Genomic DNA, 21,375 nt, shown 5'->3' on the forward strand with positions numbered 1-21,375 from the left:
AGTCTATAACAGTCTTGTTGAGGTAGTACCTGTCAACTTTTTGTGAATTAATTTCATATAGACGAGCAGCTTTGTCTTAGTTAAAAGGAACAAGGTTGCATCGCAGCCTGCTATGGAAAAATCAATGCCTTTGAATGGAAAATCCCACAAAAAGCACTGGATATGGCCCAGTCCATCACAGGTAAAGCTCTCCTAACTATTGAGCAATGTTACAGAAAAGCAGCGTCCATCATCAGGGACTCCCACCACCTAGGACATGCTCCCTTCTTGCTGCTGTCATCAAGGAGGTGGTACACAGGCCTCAGGACTCAAACCACCAGGTTCAGGAGATTTACCATCCCTCATCCTTCAGGCTTTTGAACCAAAGGGGATAACTTCACTTAACTGCATAAAGTACCCCATGCAAGCCTTATTGAGAAAGTGAGAAGGCATGAGATCCAAGGGGACATTGCTTTGTGATTCCGGAATTGGCTTGCTCACAGAAGACATGCTCATATTCAACATGGAGGTTGGTGACCAGTGGTGTGCCTTAGGGATTTGTTCTGGGACCCCTACTTTTCGTGATTTTTGAATATGAGCATGCCTTCTGTGAGCAAGCCAATTCCGGAATCACATTAAGGCTTGCATGGGGTACCTTATGGGATGAGGTCGTAAACATGATTCAACATTGGTTTCACTGGAGGAGCCAGAGAGTGGTGGATTTAAAGGTTACCTCTTTCACTGGAGGCCTGTGACAAGTGATATGTCGCAGGATTTGGAGTTGGGTCGATGTTGTTTGTCATCTATTGCTACAATCGGATGATAATGTTGTAAACTGGATCAGTAAATTTGCAGATGACAGCAAGACTGGGGGTGTAGTGGATAGCAAGAAAGTCCATCAGAGCTTATAGTGGCATCTGGATCAGCTGAAAATGACAGATGGAATTTAATGCAGACAAGTGTGAGGCATTACACATTGAGAGACAAACCAAGGTGCGATTTACATAGTAAGTGTTAGGATACGGAGGAGTGTGGTAGAACAAAGGGAACAGGGATTACAAATCCAAATATTCCTCAGAAATGGTGTTTGTTGTGTATTTAATAGTTTAGTAGTATTTAAAGAACATTGTAAATATATTCATTCAAAGAGTGCAGAGAAAATCTACAAGGATATTGCCTGGATGTGAGGATCTGAGTTACAGGGAAAGATTGAATAGGATGGGACTTTATTCCTTGGAGTGTAGAGTGTTTATTCCCTAGGCAGAAGATTTGATAGAGGTGAAGGATATAGAAAGGGTAAGTGCAGCAGGGTTTTTCCCCTGAGGTTAAGTGAGACTGAACTAGAGGTCATGACTTAAGGGAGCAATGTGAAATATTTAGGGGAACCATAAGGAAGAAATTCTTCACTCAAAGGGTGGTGAAAGTGTGGAACAAGCTACCAGTAGAAGTGATGGATGCATATTCGATTTCAACATTTAAGAGAATTTTGTACAGGTATATGGATGGGAGAGGTATGGAGGGTTATAGTCCGAGTATGTGTCAATGGAACTAGGCAGATTATTAGTTCCTCATGGAATAGTCATGAGGTTATTAGTCATAGATATGACTGAATAGTCATAGATCATTAGTTCCTCATGGAAAAAAATGGAGGGTTATGGGGTAATATGGGTTTAGTACTTTTTTTTTTAAGGATTATATGGGTCAGCACAACATGCAGGGCTGAAGGGCCTGTACTGTGCTGTAGTGTTCCGTGTCTCTATGGTTCTATTTGGGTCAAAGGGCTTATTTCTGTGCTGTGCTGTTCTACGACTCTATGACCGTGATTTCCCATTGTATCCCATTCTCACAGAACGAAAATCCTTAAATTTCACACCAAGCGTCCCTGACAGAAATCCTTCCACTGTACAAGCTGCAGTGTGTCAGGAACCATTTTCTCTTTCCTTTCTCAAGGAAAATAAATAAATGGTGACCTTGTCTGCACAATGGTATAAAATATAGTGTTAAACTGTAATAATTGACCTCAATGGGTACCACATACTTTAAAGGATTACAGCTTCATAGCCAGACACAATGAGAACATTTAATTGATTTCTTACTAGCAAAATGCCCTTTTATTATATCTTCATGCATGACATAGCATGTCATGTTAAAATAATATGGCAAAGAAAATATATAGATTAGACAGTTTAACTTACTGCTACTCAATTGCAGTCTGAAATGTGTGGGCAGTTGTTTTTATTACAGACTGTGCTGATAATTCTTGCTACTGTCATGACTGACTAAATCATGAGGCAGTAAAGGGAAAGTCCGAATCAAAATCAGAATAAGATTTAACGACACTGGCATTTACCATGAATTTTGTTGTTTTGCAGCAGCAGTACATAATAATAAAAACTATAAATTGCAATAAGAAATATATATATAAACATATTAAATCAAGTAAGTAATTTAAAAAGAGACCAAAAAATAGTGAGGTTGTGTTCATGGGTTCATTGTTAGTCCAAAATTCTGATGGTGGTCATGATGCTGGGAAAATGAGTGGTCAAAGAAAGAATAGGCAGCTAAAGAGCCTAGATAATATACAGAAAACATCAGCGATACTGCTGATTTTGGAAATCCAGAGCAACAGGGACAAAATGCTGGAGGACACCAGCACTTAAGGCAGCATCTATGAAAAGAATAAACAGTTAACATTGAGGGATATAGATAGGATAAGTGCAAGCACTTTTTTTCCACTGAGGTTGAGTCAAGAACTCGAGGTCATGGGTTAAGAATGAAAGGTGAAATGTTTAAGGGAAACATTTGGGGGAAATTCTTCACTCAGAGGCCAGTGAGAGTGTGCAATGAGTTGCCAGAGAAGTTATGTTTGCGGGTTTGATTGTAACATTTCAGGGAAGTTTGGATAAGCATATGAATAGGAGGAGTATGGAGGTCTCTGGTCCAGTTTCAGGTTGATGGGACTTAGAATAATAACAGTTTGGCATGGAATAGATGAACAGAAAGGCCTGCTTCTGTGTTATAATGCCCTATGACTCTCAGACTCTATGTTTCATGCTGAGACCCTTTATTAGGACCCTCCATTATAGTATACTGTGCTTATTTTTGTGTTGAGTTTACTTTGAAAATCAGCTGAAAGAACAGATACACTAACACCATGGTACTGGAGGAGGCCAACGGGAACAGCATTTTCACCACGATAAAGCAACGCCAGCTCCGATGGACAGGTCATGTCATCCGGATGCCGAATTCAAATCTCTCCAAACAGATCATTCACTCCCAGTTGAAAGAAAGGTCAGCTAGCCCCTGGTGGGCAAATGGAACACTTCAAAGATCATGTCAAAATTTGCCTGAAGAAATTCAACATTATGTCTAAAACCTGGGAAGACATTGCACTCAAAATTTAAACCCAGTGGAAATCTGTTCAAGAAGGAGCTGCACTACTTGAGAGTGACCACCACTGTGCCACAGAAAGCAAGAGGCAGATGCAAAAGGAGAGACTGGACAACCAAAAGCCAAAACCATTGACCACAGCCACCACTTTCTCATGTTCACACTTCACCAAAATATGTGGATCTAGGATTTGGCCTCTGCAGCTACTTGAGGAATCACCAATACACAACACCTTAAGAGAACATCTTCCACAACTCGAGTGATTGTGCTATGCTAATCTTTGGATTACTTTCCTTTCAATACTACTGGTCCATGTTAATATATGTCTCCATAAAGTGGCCGTACCAAACTCTATTCAAGTATTCAGTCTTGCATAACAAGAAACAGGATTTTGTTGAACACTTGGTGTGTTGCAGAGGACATATTTCCTTGAGTCCTCAACCACTTGTGAACATTTACCACTGAATGACGAGCCATTTGATTGACAACTAAGTCAATGCTGAATAACTTGAGGCATATCTTTTGGAAGACACTTTGCTGTTGGTTAGCATAACCATACAGCACCAGTGAGCGACGCGGATTCAATTCCACTGTTGTCTATAAGGAGTTTGTATAGTCTCCATGTGACTGTGTTTCCTCCAGGAGCTCCAATTTCCTCCCACAGTCCAACGATGTACTGGTTGGTAGGTTAATTGATCTCTGAAAATTGTCCAGTGATTAGGCTAGGATTAAATTGGGTGATTGCTGGGCAGTGCAGCTCGAAGAGCCCAAAGGGTCTATTCCATGCTGTAGCTCAATAAATAAATAAAAACAAATACCAAAGAATTACGAGTTAAAAGTTAATTGAGTTAATTGATCAAATGAGTGCAATTGGGTGGTAAGGTTCTTCAGGCTGGAGGGTCCTGTTACAATGCATATCTAATCAGATGTTCCCAATTTTTGTTTATACCTTTAAGCAGTGATCCCCAACCACCGGGCCGCAAAGCATGTGCTACCGGGCCGCAAGGGAATGATATGATTTGGCGATATGAAACAATATGAGTCCGCTGCACCTTTCCTCATTCCCTGTCATGGCCACTGTTGAACTTGAATGCATGTGAAGTCATTACTCACACGAGGTCATCAGTCAGTCATTAACCTACAACTACTCAATGAGTGAAAAACAAACGTCGGTTGTGAGTTTCTTTGTAAGAGGTGGTAGGGGACATAAAAGGCCTAACGATGATGATAACGCAGAGACAGCTGAGGCCAAGACTAAAAAGAAAGCTTCCTTTAACAGAAAATATGACGACTCGTACATAAAATATGGCTCTAATGCAACCGGTGACTTGCACTCTCCAAAACCCTTGTGTGTGATCTGTGGAGACAAGCCATCTAATGAGGCAGAGAAGCCCTCAAAACTGCTTCGGCAAGGACCCTGCACTTAATGACAAACACGTTGAGTTTTTTGAGTGGAGAATAAGTGAGCAAGCGGGACAGAAGCAAGTGCCGAGAGCCACCACCTCCACAAATGCTGCTGCTCTGAGAGCATCGTACTTAGTGGCTAGCCGTATTGCTAAGGCTAAGAAGCCCTTCACTGTTGGAAAGAATTGATTCTGTCTGCTGCCAAGGACATGTGTCTTGAACTGTTGGGAGAAGCTGCAGCTAACAAGATGGCATAGGTTTCTCTTTCAGCTACCACAGTTTCAAGGAGAATCGATGACATAGTGGAGGACATTGAAGTACAGCTGTTGGAACAGCTTAACGAATCACCTAGTGACAAGGAGTGGATAGCAAAACTCACTGATCTGTGCGACATCTTCAACCTGCTCAATGAACTCACTTTTTCACTTCAGGGGAGAATGACAGCTGTCTTCAAGTTGGCAGATAATGTGTCTGCTTTGAAAGCCCAACTGGAACTGTGGGGACAGTGAGTGGACAGGGGCATATTTGACATGTTCCGAACATTTGCTGGAATTTTGGGAGAGACTGAGGCTGCACCATCCTTCTCACAGCTGGTGCGCGATCACCTATCTTCGCTGTCGACAGAATTCAAGCGTTACTTCCCAACCGCAAATGACCCAAGACATGCAAAGGAATGGGTCTGTGACCTATTTTTGAATATCCCCAGTGAATCATCCATGTCAGCACGGGAAGAAGATCGAACTTGCAAATGATGGTGGGGTGAAATGTATGTTTGACGTAACATCTCTGCCGGCGTTCTGGATCAAAGTCAAGCCTGAGTATCCTGAGATAGCCACGAAAGCACTGAAAGCATTGCTTCCATTTCCAACATCATATCTCTGTGAAGCGGGCTTTTCTGCAATGAATGCAATGAAAACTAAATTGTGGAATAGACTGGACATAAGGAACCCTCTTCTAATATCGCTGTCTCCCATCACTGCTGGATGGGAACAAATTGTTGAAGGGAAACAGGCCCAGAGCTCCCACTGATTCAGCGATGTTGGTGTGTTGCAATGATTTTATATGTTCATATGAGGACAATATGTGCTGTGTGTTTAATATCCAAATGTTACTTAAAATGTTGTGATGCTATTGACTTATAAGTGAAGTATAATTGACTTATCACTATATTCATGTGAGGAAAATACACACTGTGTGTTTAATATGAAATTTGTTAGATAAACCCTTTTGGAAATGAAATTGAGTGTATTAGCCACTTGTAAGTGACTTATAGTTGACTTATCACCTATATTTCAGTCGTGATTAACACACCCACCCTGCCCCCTGTCGGCTAGTCCGCAAGAATATTGTCGATATTAAACCGGTCTGTGGTGGAAAAAAGGTTGGGGACCCCTGCCTTTAAGCAAAGGGTCCATGGACTGCATGTTGGGAACACTTTGATCTATATAAATAAATTAATGATAAATAATAATTAGATACTATACTTTCTAAAGTAAGTATATGTTTGGCACAGCATTGTGGGCTGAAGAGCTTGTATTGTGCTTTAGTTTTTCTATGTTTCTTACTGAATGCTGTTAAAAAATCATTATGCCTATATTTTGCCTTTAGCCAGATTCATTTATTTATCACATGTACATTTAAATGTGCTGTGAAATATGTCATTTGCATTAACAACCAATGCAACCTAAGGATGTGCTGGGGGCAACCCATGGGTGTCACCATACATTCCAGCACCAAAATAGCATGTTCAACAGAACAACACAAACAATAACTGAACACAATAAAACAGAGCTCAACAAGCAAAAAAAAAACAACAGCAAACCAAAAACACAAGAGATTCTGCAACATATGCAGAATGCTGAAGGAAATCAGCAGGTCAGGTGACATGTATGGAAATGAATAAGCAGCTGACTTTTTGGGCCAAGACCCTTCATCAGGACTGGAAAGAAAGGGAAAATATGCCAGAATAAGAACACGGTGGATGGAGAAAGGGTACAAGCGAGAAGCCAGTTGGTTGGGGAGGATGGGATGAAGAAAGAAGCTGGGAGGTGATGGGAGGTAAAGTGCTGGAGATGAAGGAATCTAATAAGAGAGGAGAGTGAACCAAGGGAGAAAGGAATGGAGGAGGTACACCAGAGAGAATTGATAGGTAGGTGAGAAAAGGAGAAGCCAGAGTGAAGAATGGAGGAAGGAGGAGGGGGAAGATTACCAGATGTTAGATAAATTAGCAGAGATTCTGCAGAGATCACCCTTTAGAGAAACATCCTTAAATCATCCTGTCTGATTCTGCCTTTACTTCCACCAGCTATGGTCTACAGCCCTGAATGAGCCTTGCAACTTCATGTGTTTGACTCAGAACAGCTTCTTCCTCTCCCACATCAAATTTCTGAACAGCCAATAAATCTCATTATTCTTTTTTTGCATATTTTATTTAATTTGTGATTTATAGTGATGTTTATGTCTTTGCTGATGATGCAAGACAATAAATTCTCACATCATTTAAGTCAGTGGTAGTAAACTGAATTCAGAGATGTTGTTGGATTCTGATGTTTTTAATCCAAGATTCTTTCAGAAGTCAAGAAAGAAGCATAAAGCTTGTTGTTTCACAGTCATTTTATTAAGTGTTAATAAAACAAAGAAAATTGAAAACTAACCATGACAGAGGTCAAGTAAGGGAAGGGAGAGAAGAAACCATGATGGTGGGACTGTGTGGCCAGTTCTTTTTTTTAACCAGACATGAAACACTCCTTTTTAATTTGCAGATACAAATCAACCAAACAGATAACCTTTATTCAAAAATTGCAATACCGGAATATTTTCCAGAGTCATGCAAATGTAATCACTACGGGATATACTGTACAACTGCATATACACACTGTGACCATTGACTTTCATGTGTTTAATTATATAAAATACAAACAGGTAATTAGTTGTTAAGCTGCAAAGAAAATTACAATTAAACAGTCTAATCCAACAGTGTGAATCTTTTCCTCTGGATTGTCAATCCTTGATAAAGTTTGGAAGTGAGTGTCTATTTCAGGATTCATCATATTTCAGTGATAGACAATAGACAGTAGGTGCAGGAGTAGGCCATTCAGCCCTTCTAGCCAGCACCACTATTCACGGTGATCATGGCTGATCATACACAATCAGTACCCTGTTCCTGCCCTCTCCCTACGTCCCTTGACCCCGCTATCTATAAGAGCTCTATCTAACTCTCTCTTGAATGCATCCAGAGACTTGACCTCTACTGCCTTCTGGGGCAGAGCATTCCACATATCCACCACTCTCTGGGTGAAAAAGTTTTTCTGCATCTCTGTTCTAAATGGTCTACCCTTTATTCTTAAACTGTGGCCTCTAGTTCTGGACTCACCCATCAGCGGGAACATGCTTCCTGCCTCCAGCGTGTCCAATCCCTTAATAATCTTATATGTTTCAATCCGATCCCCTCTCATCCTTCTAAATTCCAGTGTATACAAGCCCAGTCGCTCCAATCTTTCAACATATGACAGTCCCGCCATACCGGGAATTAATCTTGTGAACCTATGCCACACTCCCTCAATAGCAAGAATGTCCTTCCTCAAATTTGGAGACCAAAACTGCACACAATACTCCAGGTGGGGTCTCACCAGGACCCTGTACAGCTGAAGAAGGACCTCTTCTATACTCATAATGAGCTTGATCTAGTTCTGATTAATGAGTCAGATTGATGGTTGTAACAAGCTTTTTTTTTAAACAATATTCACTCATCTCCGTTTTTGTTTTAGCAAGAACATGTGGCTCCAACCTACATGGTCCAAGTGGTATCATCACGTCTCCCAATTACCCTGTCCAGTACGAGAATAATGCACACTGCATCTGGGTTATTAGCACCACAGACCCTGATAAGGTGAGTAGACTTCCACTGACTTTCTATTACACTTGTCTTGTTTTTAATCTCATTCAAATGTGTTCACATCTGTCAGTGAATGGAATGAATTGTTAATGTGCAAAAACAATGAAGTGCAAGATTCAAGATGTTGCTGAGGTGCGATTTCTGTCAAGGTCATACCTCAGACATAGATAATCTGAGATTTGTAGGAATGTCTTGAGGACAGTGTGGGGAGTTGGGGGATCAGTCAGTGTTTAGGGTCAGCATTGAGGAATGTTAGAAGACAGCAAGTGTAAAGAGGGGCAGGAGTAGGTGCTCTGAGTCGAGGTCAGAGTACTCCACAGTTCAAAGACTGCAATCCCTGGGGTTTGGTTTGACAGGCACTGAGGATGAGAACCAGTAATTCCCATAATCAAGAATATTGGTCAGCGAGTCCTAAGGTCAGGGGCTGGTGACTCTCCAGGTCAGTGTTCCAAGATTGAAGGTCTGTGTGAATCCAGAGCTCTCGGGCCAGAGTTCACGGTCCCATGATCAGTGAGCCCTGTGGTTAATACAGAAGATCAAAGCCTGAAGGTCGATAACTGAAGTCAGTGTGTCCAGAGGTCAAGGCTCAGTTGCTGATGCTCCTGGGTTGGCACGTCTGGTGGTCAGAGGCCTTATATCCGCAGTTTAAGAATCTGGTATCTAGTACACTAGAGGCAGTCGGTCCTGGGGTTGGAAGTCAGTCTCCAACCCCAGGATAGGAATTTAATTACCTCAACACACACAAAATTCTGTAGAAACACGGCAGGTCAGACAGCATCTTTGGAAATTAATGAACAATCAGTGTTTTACTGACAGGCTACACTCAGAGATGAACCTTGATACAGAGTGAATGTCCAACGCTTGGCCTTCAAGTTGTTGAAACTCAAAGTCAAAGTTGTCTTGTATGTAAATATATTTATCCACATGTGTAATGAAAAACTTACCTGCAGCAGCATCACAGACAGGTAGCATCAAATCGGCAGCCTTGACAAGAATATCATAACATTAAATATAAATTACACACAATTCTAACACAGTTAGAACAAAGTGCCAAGAGAACGTAATGTTGTATTTCGGATTGTGTTGGTTGGTTCAAAAACTGAATTGTTGAAATGATGCTCTTGAACCTGAATATGTGGGATCTCAGGCTTCTATACCTCCTGCCTGATGGTAACTGCAAGAAGATACCCTGGCCCAGATATTGGGGACATTTGATGATAGATATTGCCTTCTTGAGGCAGCATGTGCTGTAGATATATCTGATGATGAGGACAGATGTGCTCATGATTACTGGGCAGAGTGCACTACTCTCTGTTACTTCTCATGTTCCTGTACCTTTGAATTGCTGTACCAGACAGCAATGCAACCAGTCAGGAAACTTTCAACAGTATATCTGTAGAAGTTTGTAGATGAATATTCCAACCCCCATTCCATTCTCACAAGTCAGTCTAGAACCTCCTCTTCTGTCATGATGAAGCTACACTCAAATTGTATGAGCAATACCTTATATTCCATCTAGGTAACCTCCAACCTGATGGCATAAGCACTAATTCCTACAGCTTCTGGTATTTTTTTCCTCCCTCCCCTTCTTCATTACCCCACTCTGACCACCCTTACGTATCATCTCCTCCCCAAGGTCCCTTCTCCTTCCTTTCTCCCAATGTCCATTTTCCTCCCAATCTGATTCCTTCTTCAGTCCTTTATCTCTTTCTCTTATTATCTCCCAGTTTCTTACTTAATCTCCCCTCCCATCCACCTGGCCTCACCTATCATCTTTCAGCTTGTACTCATTCCCCTCCCCTCCTTATTATGGCATTTTTCCCCTTCTTTTCCAGTCCTAATGAAGTGTCTTAGTCTGCAGCATTGACTGTTTATTCATATCTATAGATGCTACCTGACCTACTGAGTCAGGTAGAGACGATCTTCAGAGATGCCAAAGAAAGATGAGGATGCACAGCCCATCCTCATAAAACATGAGGTGCATGTCCTGCATGGGAGGTGGTCAAGAATTTTCCAGTTCTTAGGCATTCAGGATGAGCTGGTAAATTTGGTTTGACATTTACTTTGCAGGAGAGTGATTGCCTCTCTGAATGGAGACCTGTGACTAGTGATGTGCCACAGGAATTGGTGTTGGGTCCTTTGTTGTTTGTCATCCAGATCAATGATCTGGATGGTAATTTAGTAAAGTGGATCAGAATCCAATAGAGGAATGAGGGTCTCTGGTCCCAGTACATGTCCATGGGAGCCCACAGTTTAAGTGGTTCAGCAGAGACCAGTTGGGCCAAAGGTCCTGTTTCTGTGCTGTACTTTTCTGTGACAGTGATTCTAATTTTAGACTGCTGATTGACCTTTGGGCTTTGACCACCGAACTTGCTAGTTTACTCCCTTGTCCTGTTGTTTAACCACAGATTTCCGGTGTAATGACTCCATTTTTGCCTCTCAGTTTAGGTATTATGAATTATGCAGACATTCTGTTTATGCCAAAGACCTTGAGAATCAACTTAAGTTCCACACTGTTCAATTAGATTGTATAACTTATTTTTCTTGTAGATTAACTTTTTTATGGTTTTTTGTATTTTTATATATAACTACCTTCACACATCTTATTGTTTAGTATGTTTCCTAGTGGTTACAGTTCTTCTATATTACTTTGAAGGTTCTTGGGTATTGTAGAATTTGAATAGGGGCTGTCTGGTTGACTAACTCTTATCTACAACATTTGAATGGAATGTCTTAACTATGGAAATTCAATTAGCAACGTGGTAAAAGAAGAGCAGAGCACGATGGCTCTCTCTCCGCTTTGTTCTCTTCTGCTGTCACCTTCTCCCACTACTTCTTTTCCAATTCCTTGGTTCTATTTGTGCTTAATAAATGACCATGAGCAACAAACTTTGTGCTTCATTCTTATCATCAGAATCAGGTTTAATAACACTGGCATATGTTGTGAAATATGTCTTTTAAGGGCAGCAGTACATTGTAATACACAATAATGAAAAAAAATATAAAATGCAGTAAGAGGTTTGTGTGTTCTCCCCATGTCCATGTGGGTGTCCTCTGGATGCTCTGGTTTCCACACACATTTTAAAGATGTGTGGGTTACTAAATTGAGGGCATGCTATGCTGGCACTAGAACTATGGCAGTGATTGTGAGCTGCCCACAGTGTATTCTCACACTGTGTCGGTTCTTGATTCAAATGATGCATTTCACTGCATGTTTCGACGTACATTTGACAAATAGCACTCATCTTTAATCATTAGATCAATAAAATGCACCATGCATTTATAATTTTATCTGTGTGAACTCAAGGTAGATATGAGCTTAGTTCTGTACTGCATTGCATTATTAGAGAAGTGCTGGAGCTGGTTTTAGATTTTGTAGCTTGGTGAAAAGTGCACTCACAGGACAACAAATACTTTTCTGGGTCTTAAATTCCTTTATGTTTTGGGTGTTTTATTGCAGAAAGAGGGTATCAAAACAAAAACAACAAAATACATTTAAACATTTCCTGCTACTACAATCTCAGTTTAACTTCAGACCATACTCTTGTTACATATGCAGTATGAAAATAACTAAATCAAAATACAAAACCAATACAGTAGTGGCAAATCTAAAAAACACAATACAAATAATGTTAGAATCCCACCACCTGTACCTTATACACAACATTGAAAATATGAATAAATACATCTCATCTCAGCTAAGAGATATACTTACATTTGGAATACATGTGCTTTACTTCCAAATGAATATAGGGTAGAACTTGAAATGAGTTCTCCTCACTCATGCTGCATGAACAGAGATGAACACATTCACATTACTGTGTTACATTCAAATTCAGTTATGAAACAGTAAAGAAAGACAAATAAACTTCTACAATATATTGTCTTGTAAGTGAATTACTATAAAAAAAAACTAACCTAGTAGGCCAATTCAGGAACTTTGTAATCAGGCTATCCAGTGCTGATCAATTTTACTTGTAAAACATGTCAAATTACTGATATTCTAGATTTACAAACAAGTATAACGAATTTACATGGATATTATCAAATATTATTCACCTTTCCTCACCAAACCTGGGAAAAGCACTCGAACGTCATCCTTTCTAGAACATGGCAACTCTTCGTTCTGTTCCACCCATGCAAAATGCCATCAGCATTTTCTCTTAAAAGCACAGGCAGCTTTTTTATAATTAGCAAAGTGAATGCACAAGTGCATTTTAACAATAAAAAAATTATATTCAATGGCCATCTGGTTACGTTTGTCAAAGGTCAAAGTTGAGTTTAATGGCCTATGCACATGGATCTGTGTGCACAGGTGCAATGTGTGCAGTAGCATCAGAAACAGAAGCAGAATCAAGTCTATTATCACTATCATATATGATGTGAAGATTGTTGTTCTGCAGTGGTCGTGCAGTGCACTATAAATTACAAAATAAATAAATACAACAGTAAAAAGTGGTAGTATTCATGGACAATTCAGAATTCTGATGGTAGTAATCAGAAGAGGACATGGCCAAGATAGACCCAAGATAGGCCATATCATATCTTGATGATTTCTTCGATGTTGTGGAAGGTTGTGCTCATAATGGAGATGGCTGGTTGAATCCACAATCCTCTTCAGCTTCTTGTGATCCTGTGTATTGGACCATCCATATGACGCAATGATGCAACCAGTCAGAATGCTCTCCACGATATATCTGCAGAAATTTGCAAGTGTCTTTTATGACATATTGAAGTTCCTCAAACTCCTAACAAAGTAGAGTCACAGTTGTGGAGTCACAATAAATGCATAAATGAAACATAACTTAAACATAAAAGACACACAATTTCTTTTCAGTAGAGAACACAATTAAAACAAAAAAAACAAACCCATTTTTTGTGCAAACTGGTCAAAGTGTTCGTAGTGTTGCTAAAATGGCTTTTTTTAAGGTTGTGTCAGTTTCTTAAAGATTCAAATGGTTGAAGGGAAGTAGCTGTTCTTCAACCTGGTGTTTCTGTACCTCCTACTCAGCATGGTAGATAGATAGATACTTATCACAAAGGAAATTATAGTGTCACAGTAGCATTGCAAGTGCACAGGTATTCATGTATTACAAGAGAAGTAAAAAAGAATTAAAATACTTACCTTAAAAATACCATCTACAAGATTTACTAATCAAAGATCACAAGATTTACAAGATTGACAAGGCTTACAAGATTTACAAGTTTACCAAGTTCACACTGATAAGATGGTAGTGCATGAATTACCATAATATTATACAGTAATGGGTGACATTCCGACCATCCAGATAACAAGTGATGGTAATATTGCACAGTATTGCACAGGGTGTCCATTATAGCAGGGTGTGTAAACTGTGCTAAACTGAGTTTAAGCAGAGCTCTGGTAAACAGAGATTAATAACAGTATAACAGGAGTGGGTTCCTCACTTCCCTGGCTAGTGGCCGAGGGTAAGAATGACCTCACATAGCACTCTTTGGAGTAGCACAGTTGTCTTAGTCTATTATTGAAAGTGCTCCTCCATTCAGCCAAGATGGCATGTCCAGAGTGAGAAACATTGTCCAGAATTATCAGGGTTTTCTGGAGGGTTCTTTGTTCTGCTACAGCCTTCAGTACGTCCAGTTTGACTCCTAGAATAGTGCAAGACTTTTGAATCAGTTTATTGAGCCCGTTGCCATCATCCATGTTGATGCCATTGCCCTAGCGCACTACTGCATAGAAGATTGTACTGGTGACAACAGACTGGTAGAATATGTGAAGAAAAGGCCTGCATACTCCAAAGGACCTCAATCTCCTCAAGAAGTAGAGACAACTCTGGCCTTTCTTGTACACAGCCTCTGTGTTGGTGCTCCGCTCAAGTCTGTCTTCCAGGTGTACTCCCAGGTACTCATAGGTCCTCCAGGTAGATGATAGTATCATCCAGTTTGTTCCTGATAGGCAGACTGCAGGGGTTCAAGGGCTGATCTAACCAGGGGTCAGAGTTGAGCCAGGCCTAGCCTCTCTCAGGTCTTCATGATTTGTGAGGTCAGAGTCTCTGGGTGGTAGTCATTCAAAACTTTGGGTTGGTCGTTTTCAGTACTGGGACCACACATGATGTTTTCCACACAATTGGGACCCTTTCCAGGCTAAAACTCAAGATTTAAAATGCGCTGGAGAACTCCACACAGCTTTAGGACCTTGGAGTTCACACTATCCAGTCCTGATGCTTTCTCATAGCAGTGAGAAGATAGCGAGACCCACATTGTGAGAATATTTGATTTTGGATGTTAAATTCTTGAGGCAATACTGACCAGGTACCACTGATGGTGGGGAGATATTTACCCATGATGTACTGAGCAGAGTCCATTACCTTGCAGGACAATGCACATTATTTCTAACAGAAATAATTAAATGGTTGACTGATAAATAATCTCCACACACATTGATTACAACCTGGAACTGTATGCCACAAGTTGTTACTGAAACAGAAACATCAAGTACTCTTGAAAGTAATTATGTAAATTGTTTGAAGAAGGACCTTTACAAAGAGAAAGAGTTAGATTGATGAAGTAAATGTTTATCCATCATCATGAATGGTCACCCTAGATAATAGCAACTCCATGCTCTAGAGCACATTTTCAACAGCACACGAGCACTACAGATAAAAGTTGGATGGAGTTAAACACTGAAAAAATTCGGTTGAGTTGCATCTAGTAGCTTTATAGAAATACCTTTCATGATTCATAATTGTTTATTGTCATTCTTCAGTACACAAAGGTAAAGGAAAATAAAATGATTGTTTCTCCAGATCTGATGAAGCATGAAAAAAACACAATCTATATAAAGGCACAATAAAAAACAATAAATATAAATATAAAAGCAATCCTAGACAGCACAATGTACAAGTAACATACGTATATACACACACACTCTCTCCCTCTCCCCGTCCCCCTCCCCTCCCCTTGTACACCTGCTCATTAATATCTAATCAGCCAACTCAATACATAAAGGCATATAGACATAGTCAAGAGGTTCAGTTGTTGTTCAGACATCAGAATGAGAAGAAATGTGAATCTAAGTGACTTTGATTGTTGCTGCCATAGGGAGTGGTTTGAGTATCTCAAAAATTGCTGATCTCCTGTGATTTTCACACACAACAGCCTCTCAAGTTGATAGAGAATGGTGCAAAAAATAGTGAGTGGCAGTTCTTTGGGCAAAAATGCCTTGTTGATGAGAGAGGTGAGAGGAAAATAGCCAGATGATTCAAACTGACAGGAGGGTGAAAGTAACTCAAATAGCCACAACTTACAACAGTAGTGTGAAAAGAGCACCTCTGAATGCACATTGCTACAGCAGCAGGAGGTAGCCCCAAATGAAGTAGCCTCTGAGTGTACATTGACTGATTGTACTGTACTGTATATACATGACGTTACACTAGATGATGTAGATGTGGTGGTGGTCAGCAGTGGTGGGCTGGGTTTATGGGTGGAGGTTTCAAATAGCCTGATGGTCTCCCTATCCTTCCTGCAATAGAACAACCAGAACTGAGTGGAATACAAGTCTATGTTTTACATGTTTCATTATTCTCTGTGCCCTTTCGTTGATTAACTATTTATAAGGTCAAATTGGAGTTATCAGATGAAATTAGTATACGTTAGAATTTATACCAATTCCTTCAGCCACTTCAATCTCAAATTCTTCAATTTTTTCCATACTTATTCACTGCTTATTCCTCCATTAAATTCCTTACAGCCTCTCTCTGTGAACAATGACATCTTCATTATTCTTGAGAGTTCACCAGCTTTCTCAGGAATCATTTAGGATTTTAAAAAATGTCCTTCTGTAGAATTATTCTCCACTGGCTATTTTTCCTCATCTAAAAGTTATCAGAAAGTACTACAACATTAGTTATCCTAAAGACTAAGGCAACCAAGGGAATTTATTGAACTGCAGACAAATACATGAATAAGCAAGTGAAACATAATGCTCAATATGTAACTCTACAATAGATATTATACAGTCTGGATTTTGAGTGTTTTATTTGGCCCTCTAGAATAAATTACAGTTGGTTTTTGAAATCATTTTGCATTGTTCCCCAATTTAAATGAGTACAACAACTATCAAGACAAAAGAAAAAAGCTCGAAAATACCTTTTCCATATAGAGGATAAACTTTCATAATAGTTTTGCTGACTCAGAAACCTGGTTTCAATCCTTGTACTCTAAAGTCATGTATGCACTTTGCTGCCCTATTCCCAAGCTAACTTAGCATCATTCTACACATGGTTCTACTGTTTTCCAACTTTGTTCCCCTCTTCCCAGGATTTCTGCTTCCACACATGGGGAATCCATCTCACCCTCACACTCCTTGCTATCCAGAACCTCTCACTTTCCTGATATTCTGAATTGAACTCTTTTCTCATAATCCCCACTACACTATTCCTGGCCATTTACTAATGTTCCAATTTCCCACAATCTATTTTAGTAGTCCAAGAGCAACAGTCAATCTGCTGAGGAATACAGCTTCTCATTCTGAACTTGGTCTAAAACATCAACTGTTTATTCCTCTCCGTAGGTGTTGACTGACTTGCTGAGTTCCTCCAGCATTTTGTGTGTTTTGATCTGTGAGGAAAAAGGAACTGTTGAGACTTCAGGTCGAAACGCTGCATCATTGTTAAAATGACATCAAACTTGTCACAGTTGTACCAAGACATTGTACATTACAGCACAGTGTCTGTGCCAACCATAATGCCAAATTAAGCTAACCTCATCTGTCTGCATATGGTCCATATTCCTGCATTCCCTGCATGTTGATGTGTCTGTCTAAAACATTGCTTTAGCACCTGTTTCCACTACTCCCTTTGGCAACATATTCTCGAACAGAACGTGTAGCATAGTACATAACATTTGGCCCACCATGTTGTGCCGACCAATATAACCCTGCTCCACTATCAATCTAACTCTTCCTTCCTACACAGTCCATAACCCTACAGTTTTCTTACATCCTTGTGCCTATTTTAATTGACTCTTAATTGTCCCTATTTTATCAACTTCTACCACCAACGCACCCCTCCTCCCTTTCCCTCAGCTGTGCATTCCAACCATTTACTATTCTCTGTGTAAAAAACAACTATATCTAATTTTTACCTTAAACTTTCCTCCACTCATCTTAAATCAAGTTGATGTTGTCAAGCAGTCTTGGGTATAGCCAAATGAAATAGCGTTCCTCGAGGACCAAGGTACAAAACACAATAGCAACAGTCATACACAACACATATAAAAAGAATGGCAGCAAATGTACAGTCTCACAAGGAAAATAAAAATATACCCCAGTCCCTGAGTGTAATATTGTGTAGAATATAAACACAAGAAATTCTGCAGAAGCTGGAAATCCAAAGCAAAATACATAAAATGCAGGAGACACTCAGCAGGTTAGCTACATCCATGGAAAGGAGCTACCAACGATTTGGGTCTCAGCCTGAAACATTGACTAGTTTGTTTTGGGTGCTAAAAATATAAAGACCAGCTACAGTCAAAAACAAATCAGTCTGTTGTCCTCTAATCAGCCTTGCATGAATCCAATTGCTATCCCTAGGAAAAGGGTTATGACTGTCCAGTGTCTCTATGCTTTACTCTCTCTATCAAGTCATCTCTCAATTAATTTTGCTCTAAAGAGAGAACTCCTAGTTTGCTCAACTCAGATGACATAGAAACATAAAAACATAGAAAACCTACAGCACAATACAGGCCCTTCAGCTCACAATGATGTGCTGAACATGTACTTACTTTAGAAATTACCTCAGGTTATCCATAGCCCTCTATTTTTCTAAGCTCCATGTACCTATCCAGGAGTCTCTTAAAAAAACTTTATCGTATCTGCCTTCACCACCATCACCAGCAGCCCATTACACGCACTCACCACCCTCTGCATAAAAAACTTGCCCCTGACATCTCCTCTGTACCTACTTCCAAGCACCTTAATATTGTGCCCTCTCATGTTAGCCATTTCATCCCTGGGAAAAAGCCTCTGAATATCTCCACGATCAATGTCTGTCGTCACCTTATACACCTCTATCAGGTCACTGCTCATCCTTCACCACTCCAAGGAGAAAAGGCCAAGTTCACTCAACCTATTCTCATAAGGCATATGAACAGTGTTTGATGGCTCTGGGTCTGTTTTCACTTGAATTCAGAAGAATAAAAGTTGACCGAATTGAAACCTATCGAATGGTGAAAAGTCTTGATAGAGTGGATGTGGAGAGAATATTTCCTATGTTAGAAGAGTCTCAGACCTGAAGGACAGCCTCAGAATAAAGGGTTGTCCTTTTAGAACAGAGAGTGGGAAGAATTTCTTTAGTCAAAGAGTGGTGAATTTGTGGAAATCTTTGCCATAGGCAGCTGTGGAGGCTGAGTCTTTACAAATACTTAAAGCAGAGGCTGATAGAATTTTGATTGGTCAACACATGAAGGATATGGGGAAAAGGGAGTAGATTGGAGCTGGGAGGAAAACTGGATTCAGCCATGATGAAATGATGGAGCAGACTCAATAGGCCAAATAGCCTAATTCTGCTCCTATATCTATGGTCTAATGCGAGATGTCTTACCATTAACATTTCACTTCACATTTTTCCAGACTGAATTCTGTCGGCCTAAGCTCCACTAAGCTCTGCATCCTTTCAAGCCTGTTGTAACCTAGAAAGTACAGGCAGGTAGAAACAAAGAAGGTACTTGATGATAACACTTAAGAAGGAAATCAGGAGGGCTAAATGAAGGCAAAAGGTTGTTCTAGCAGACAAGATGAAGGAGAATCCTGTGGGCTTCTACAGATATATTAAGAGCAACAGGATAGCAAGGGACAAAATTGCTCCTTCGGAAGATCAGAGTGTTCAACTATGCATGGAGCCAGAAGAGATATGGTTGATCTTAAATGGATTTTTTGCCTCAGCATCCACTCGAAAAATAGGCACAGAGTCCATAGACATGAGGCAGCGAGGCCATAGACCACATGAAAATTACAGAGGATCTGAGAATAAGCCAGCAAGTTATAGGCCAGTGAGCCTGATATCAGTAGTGGGAAATTATTGGAATACATTCAAAAGAAGCAAATAGGTATTTGGGCAAGAGCGTGACTGGTTAGGTATAGTCAACATTGCCTTGTGTGTGGTAAGTCAGGCCAAAACAATCTTATATAGATTTTCAATGAAGTTACCAAGAAAGTTGAAGAAGGCGAGGCAGTGATGTTGTCTACATGGACTTCAGCAACACCTTTGACGGGGTCCTGCCTGTGAGTTTGGTTATTAGGATTCAGGCCCTTGTTACTCAAGATGAGGTAATAAATTAGAATAGACATGGGAGAAGCCAGACAATGATGGTAGATCATTATCTGTCTGACAGGAGGCCTGTGTCCAGTGGTGTGTTGGAGGGATTGGTGCAGGGTCCATTGTAATTTGCCATCTATATCAACAATCTGGATGAAAATCTGGTAAACAGGATAAGCAAATTTGTTGATGACACTGAGATTGTAGTTGTATTAGACAATGCAGAAAGTTATCATAGCTTGCTACAGGATGTGGATCAGCTGGGAAAGTGGGCTGAAAAAAGGCAGATGGATCTTCATGCAGACAAATGTGATCCATAATTCCTTGAAAGTGACGTCACAGGTACATAGGGTAATAATGTAAACTTTTGGCAGATTGCCTTCATAAATTAATGTATTGAGTACAGGAGTTAACATATTCTGTTGAAATTGCATAAAATGTTTGAATTGAATTGACTTTATTACTTTCATCCTTCATATACATGAGGAGCAAAAATCTTTGTCATTTCTCCATTCAAATGTGAAGTGTGCAATTTTTGTAATTTATAATAAATATTATGTACAATGGGATAGTCAATATCACATAGAAATACAGTTGCATCAGCATGAATTAAGCAGTCTGATGGCCTGGTGGAAGAAATTATCGCAGAGCCTCAACATATCCTGTACACAATGAAATTATTCAATGGAAGGAGGATAAAAGTGATACCCACTTTTCATTTGAGGCTGCTAATTTGCTACATTCTGAGGGGAAAAAGGCAAATCTTTCTCAGAATTATTTGCAAGCTACTACCTCAAGTATCAAGAACAGTGCCTTGGAAAATCCAATAAATACCACATGTGAGAATGACAATCTGCATGTTAATTTGGCACACACCTTTCCCCCTTTATAACTCAGTGTTCAATTGGACTGGTCTAACTGGAAAGCATTGTCTTAGTGTTGAAGAGGGTGTGAATGAGAGTTAGAGAGAAATGTGAGATAAATGGAGAGAAAGAGTGTGAGGGGTAAGAGAGAATGGGAGATAGGTGAGAGATAGAGAGAGAAAAAGCAATGAATGAAATTGAGAGAAAGGGGAAAGTGTGAGAGCAGAGAGAGTGGGGAAGGGGGAAGAGAAAGAGAAGACTAATGAGGAAAAGCAAAGAGAAGATGGAGGGAGAAAGATATAGAGATGGAAAGAAAGAGGGAGGAAGAAAGTGGAAATAAGATGAGAAAATGTGAGAGAGGTTTGTAAAAGAAAGAAGAATAAGGAGGGAGAGAGAGGGGGACAGGGAGGGTGATAGAATGGGAGACAGGAGGAGGAAAAGAGTGAAAGAACAAGAGGGACGAGGAAAAGCAGGACGTAAGAGGAAAAAAAGATAAAGGGGAGATTGCAGATGGAGTGGCTGAGAGAGAGGGAAATAGCAAGAGTCTGGG

At 40.1% G+C, this 21,375-nt stretch overlaps 1 protein-coding gene across 1 annotated transcript in view; it reads left to right on the forward strand.

Annotated features, from left to right (window-relative positions):
• The window catches only part of LOC132400744 (CUB and sushi domain-containing protein 1-like), a 2,029,389-nt gene that overhangs the window by 1,406,171 nt on the left and 601,843 nt on the right, over positions 1-21,375 (forward strand). Inside the window, exon 10 of the mRNA XM_059982042.1 lies at positions 8,541-8,662. Coding sequence (XP_059838025.1) covers positions 8,541-8,662 — 122 coding nt within the window. The remainder of the gene's footprint in view (positions 1-8,540; positions 8,663-21,375) is intronic.

Source organism: Hypanus sabinus, chromosome 10, assembly GCF_030144855.1.
Source record: "Hypanus sabinus isolate sHypSab1 chromosome 10, sHypSab1.hap1, whole genome shotgun sequence".
Lineage (NCBI taxonomy): Eukaryota > Metazoa > Chordata > Chondrichthyes > Myliobatiformes > Dasyatidae > Hypanus > Hypanus sabinus.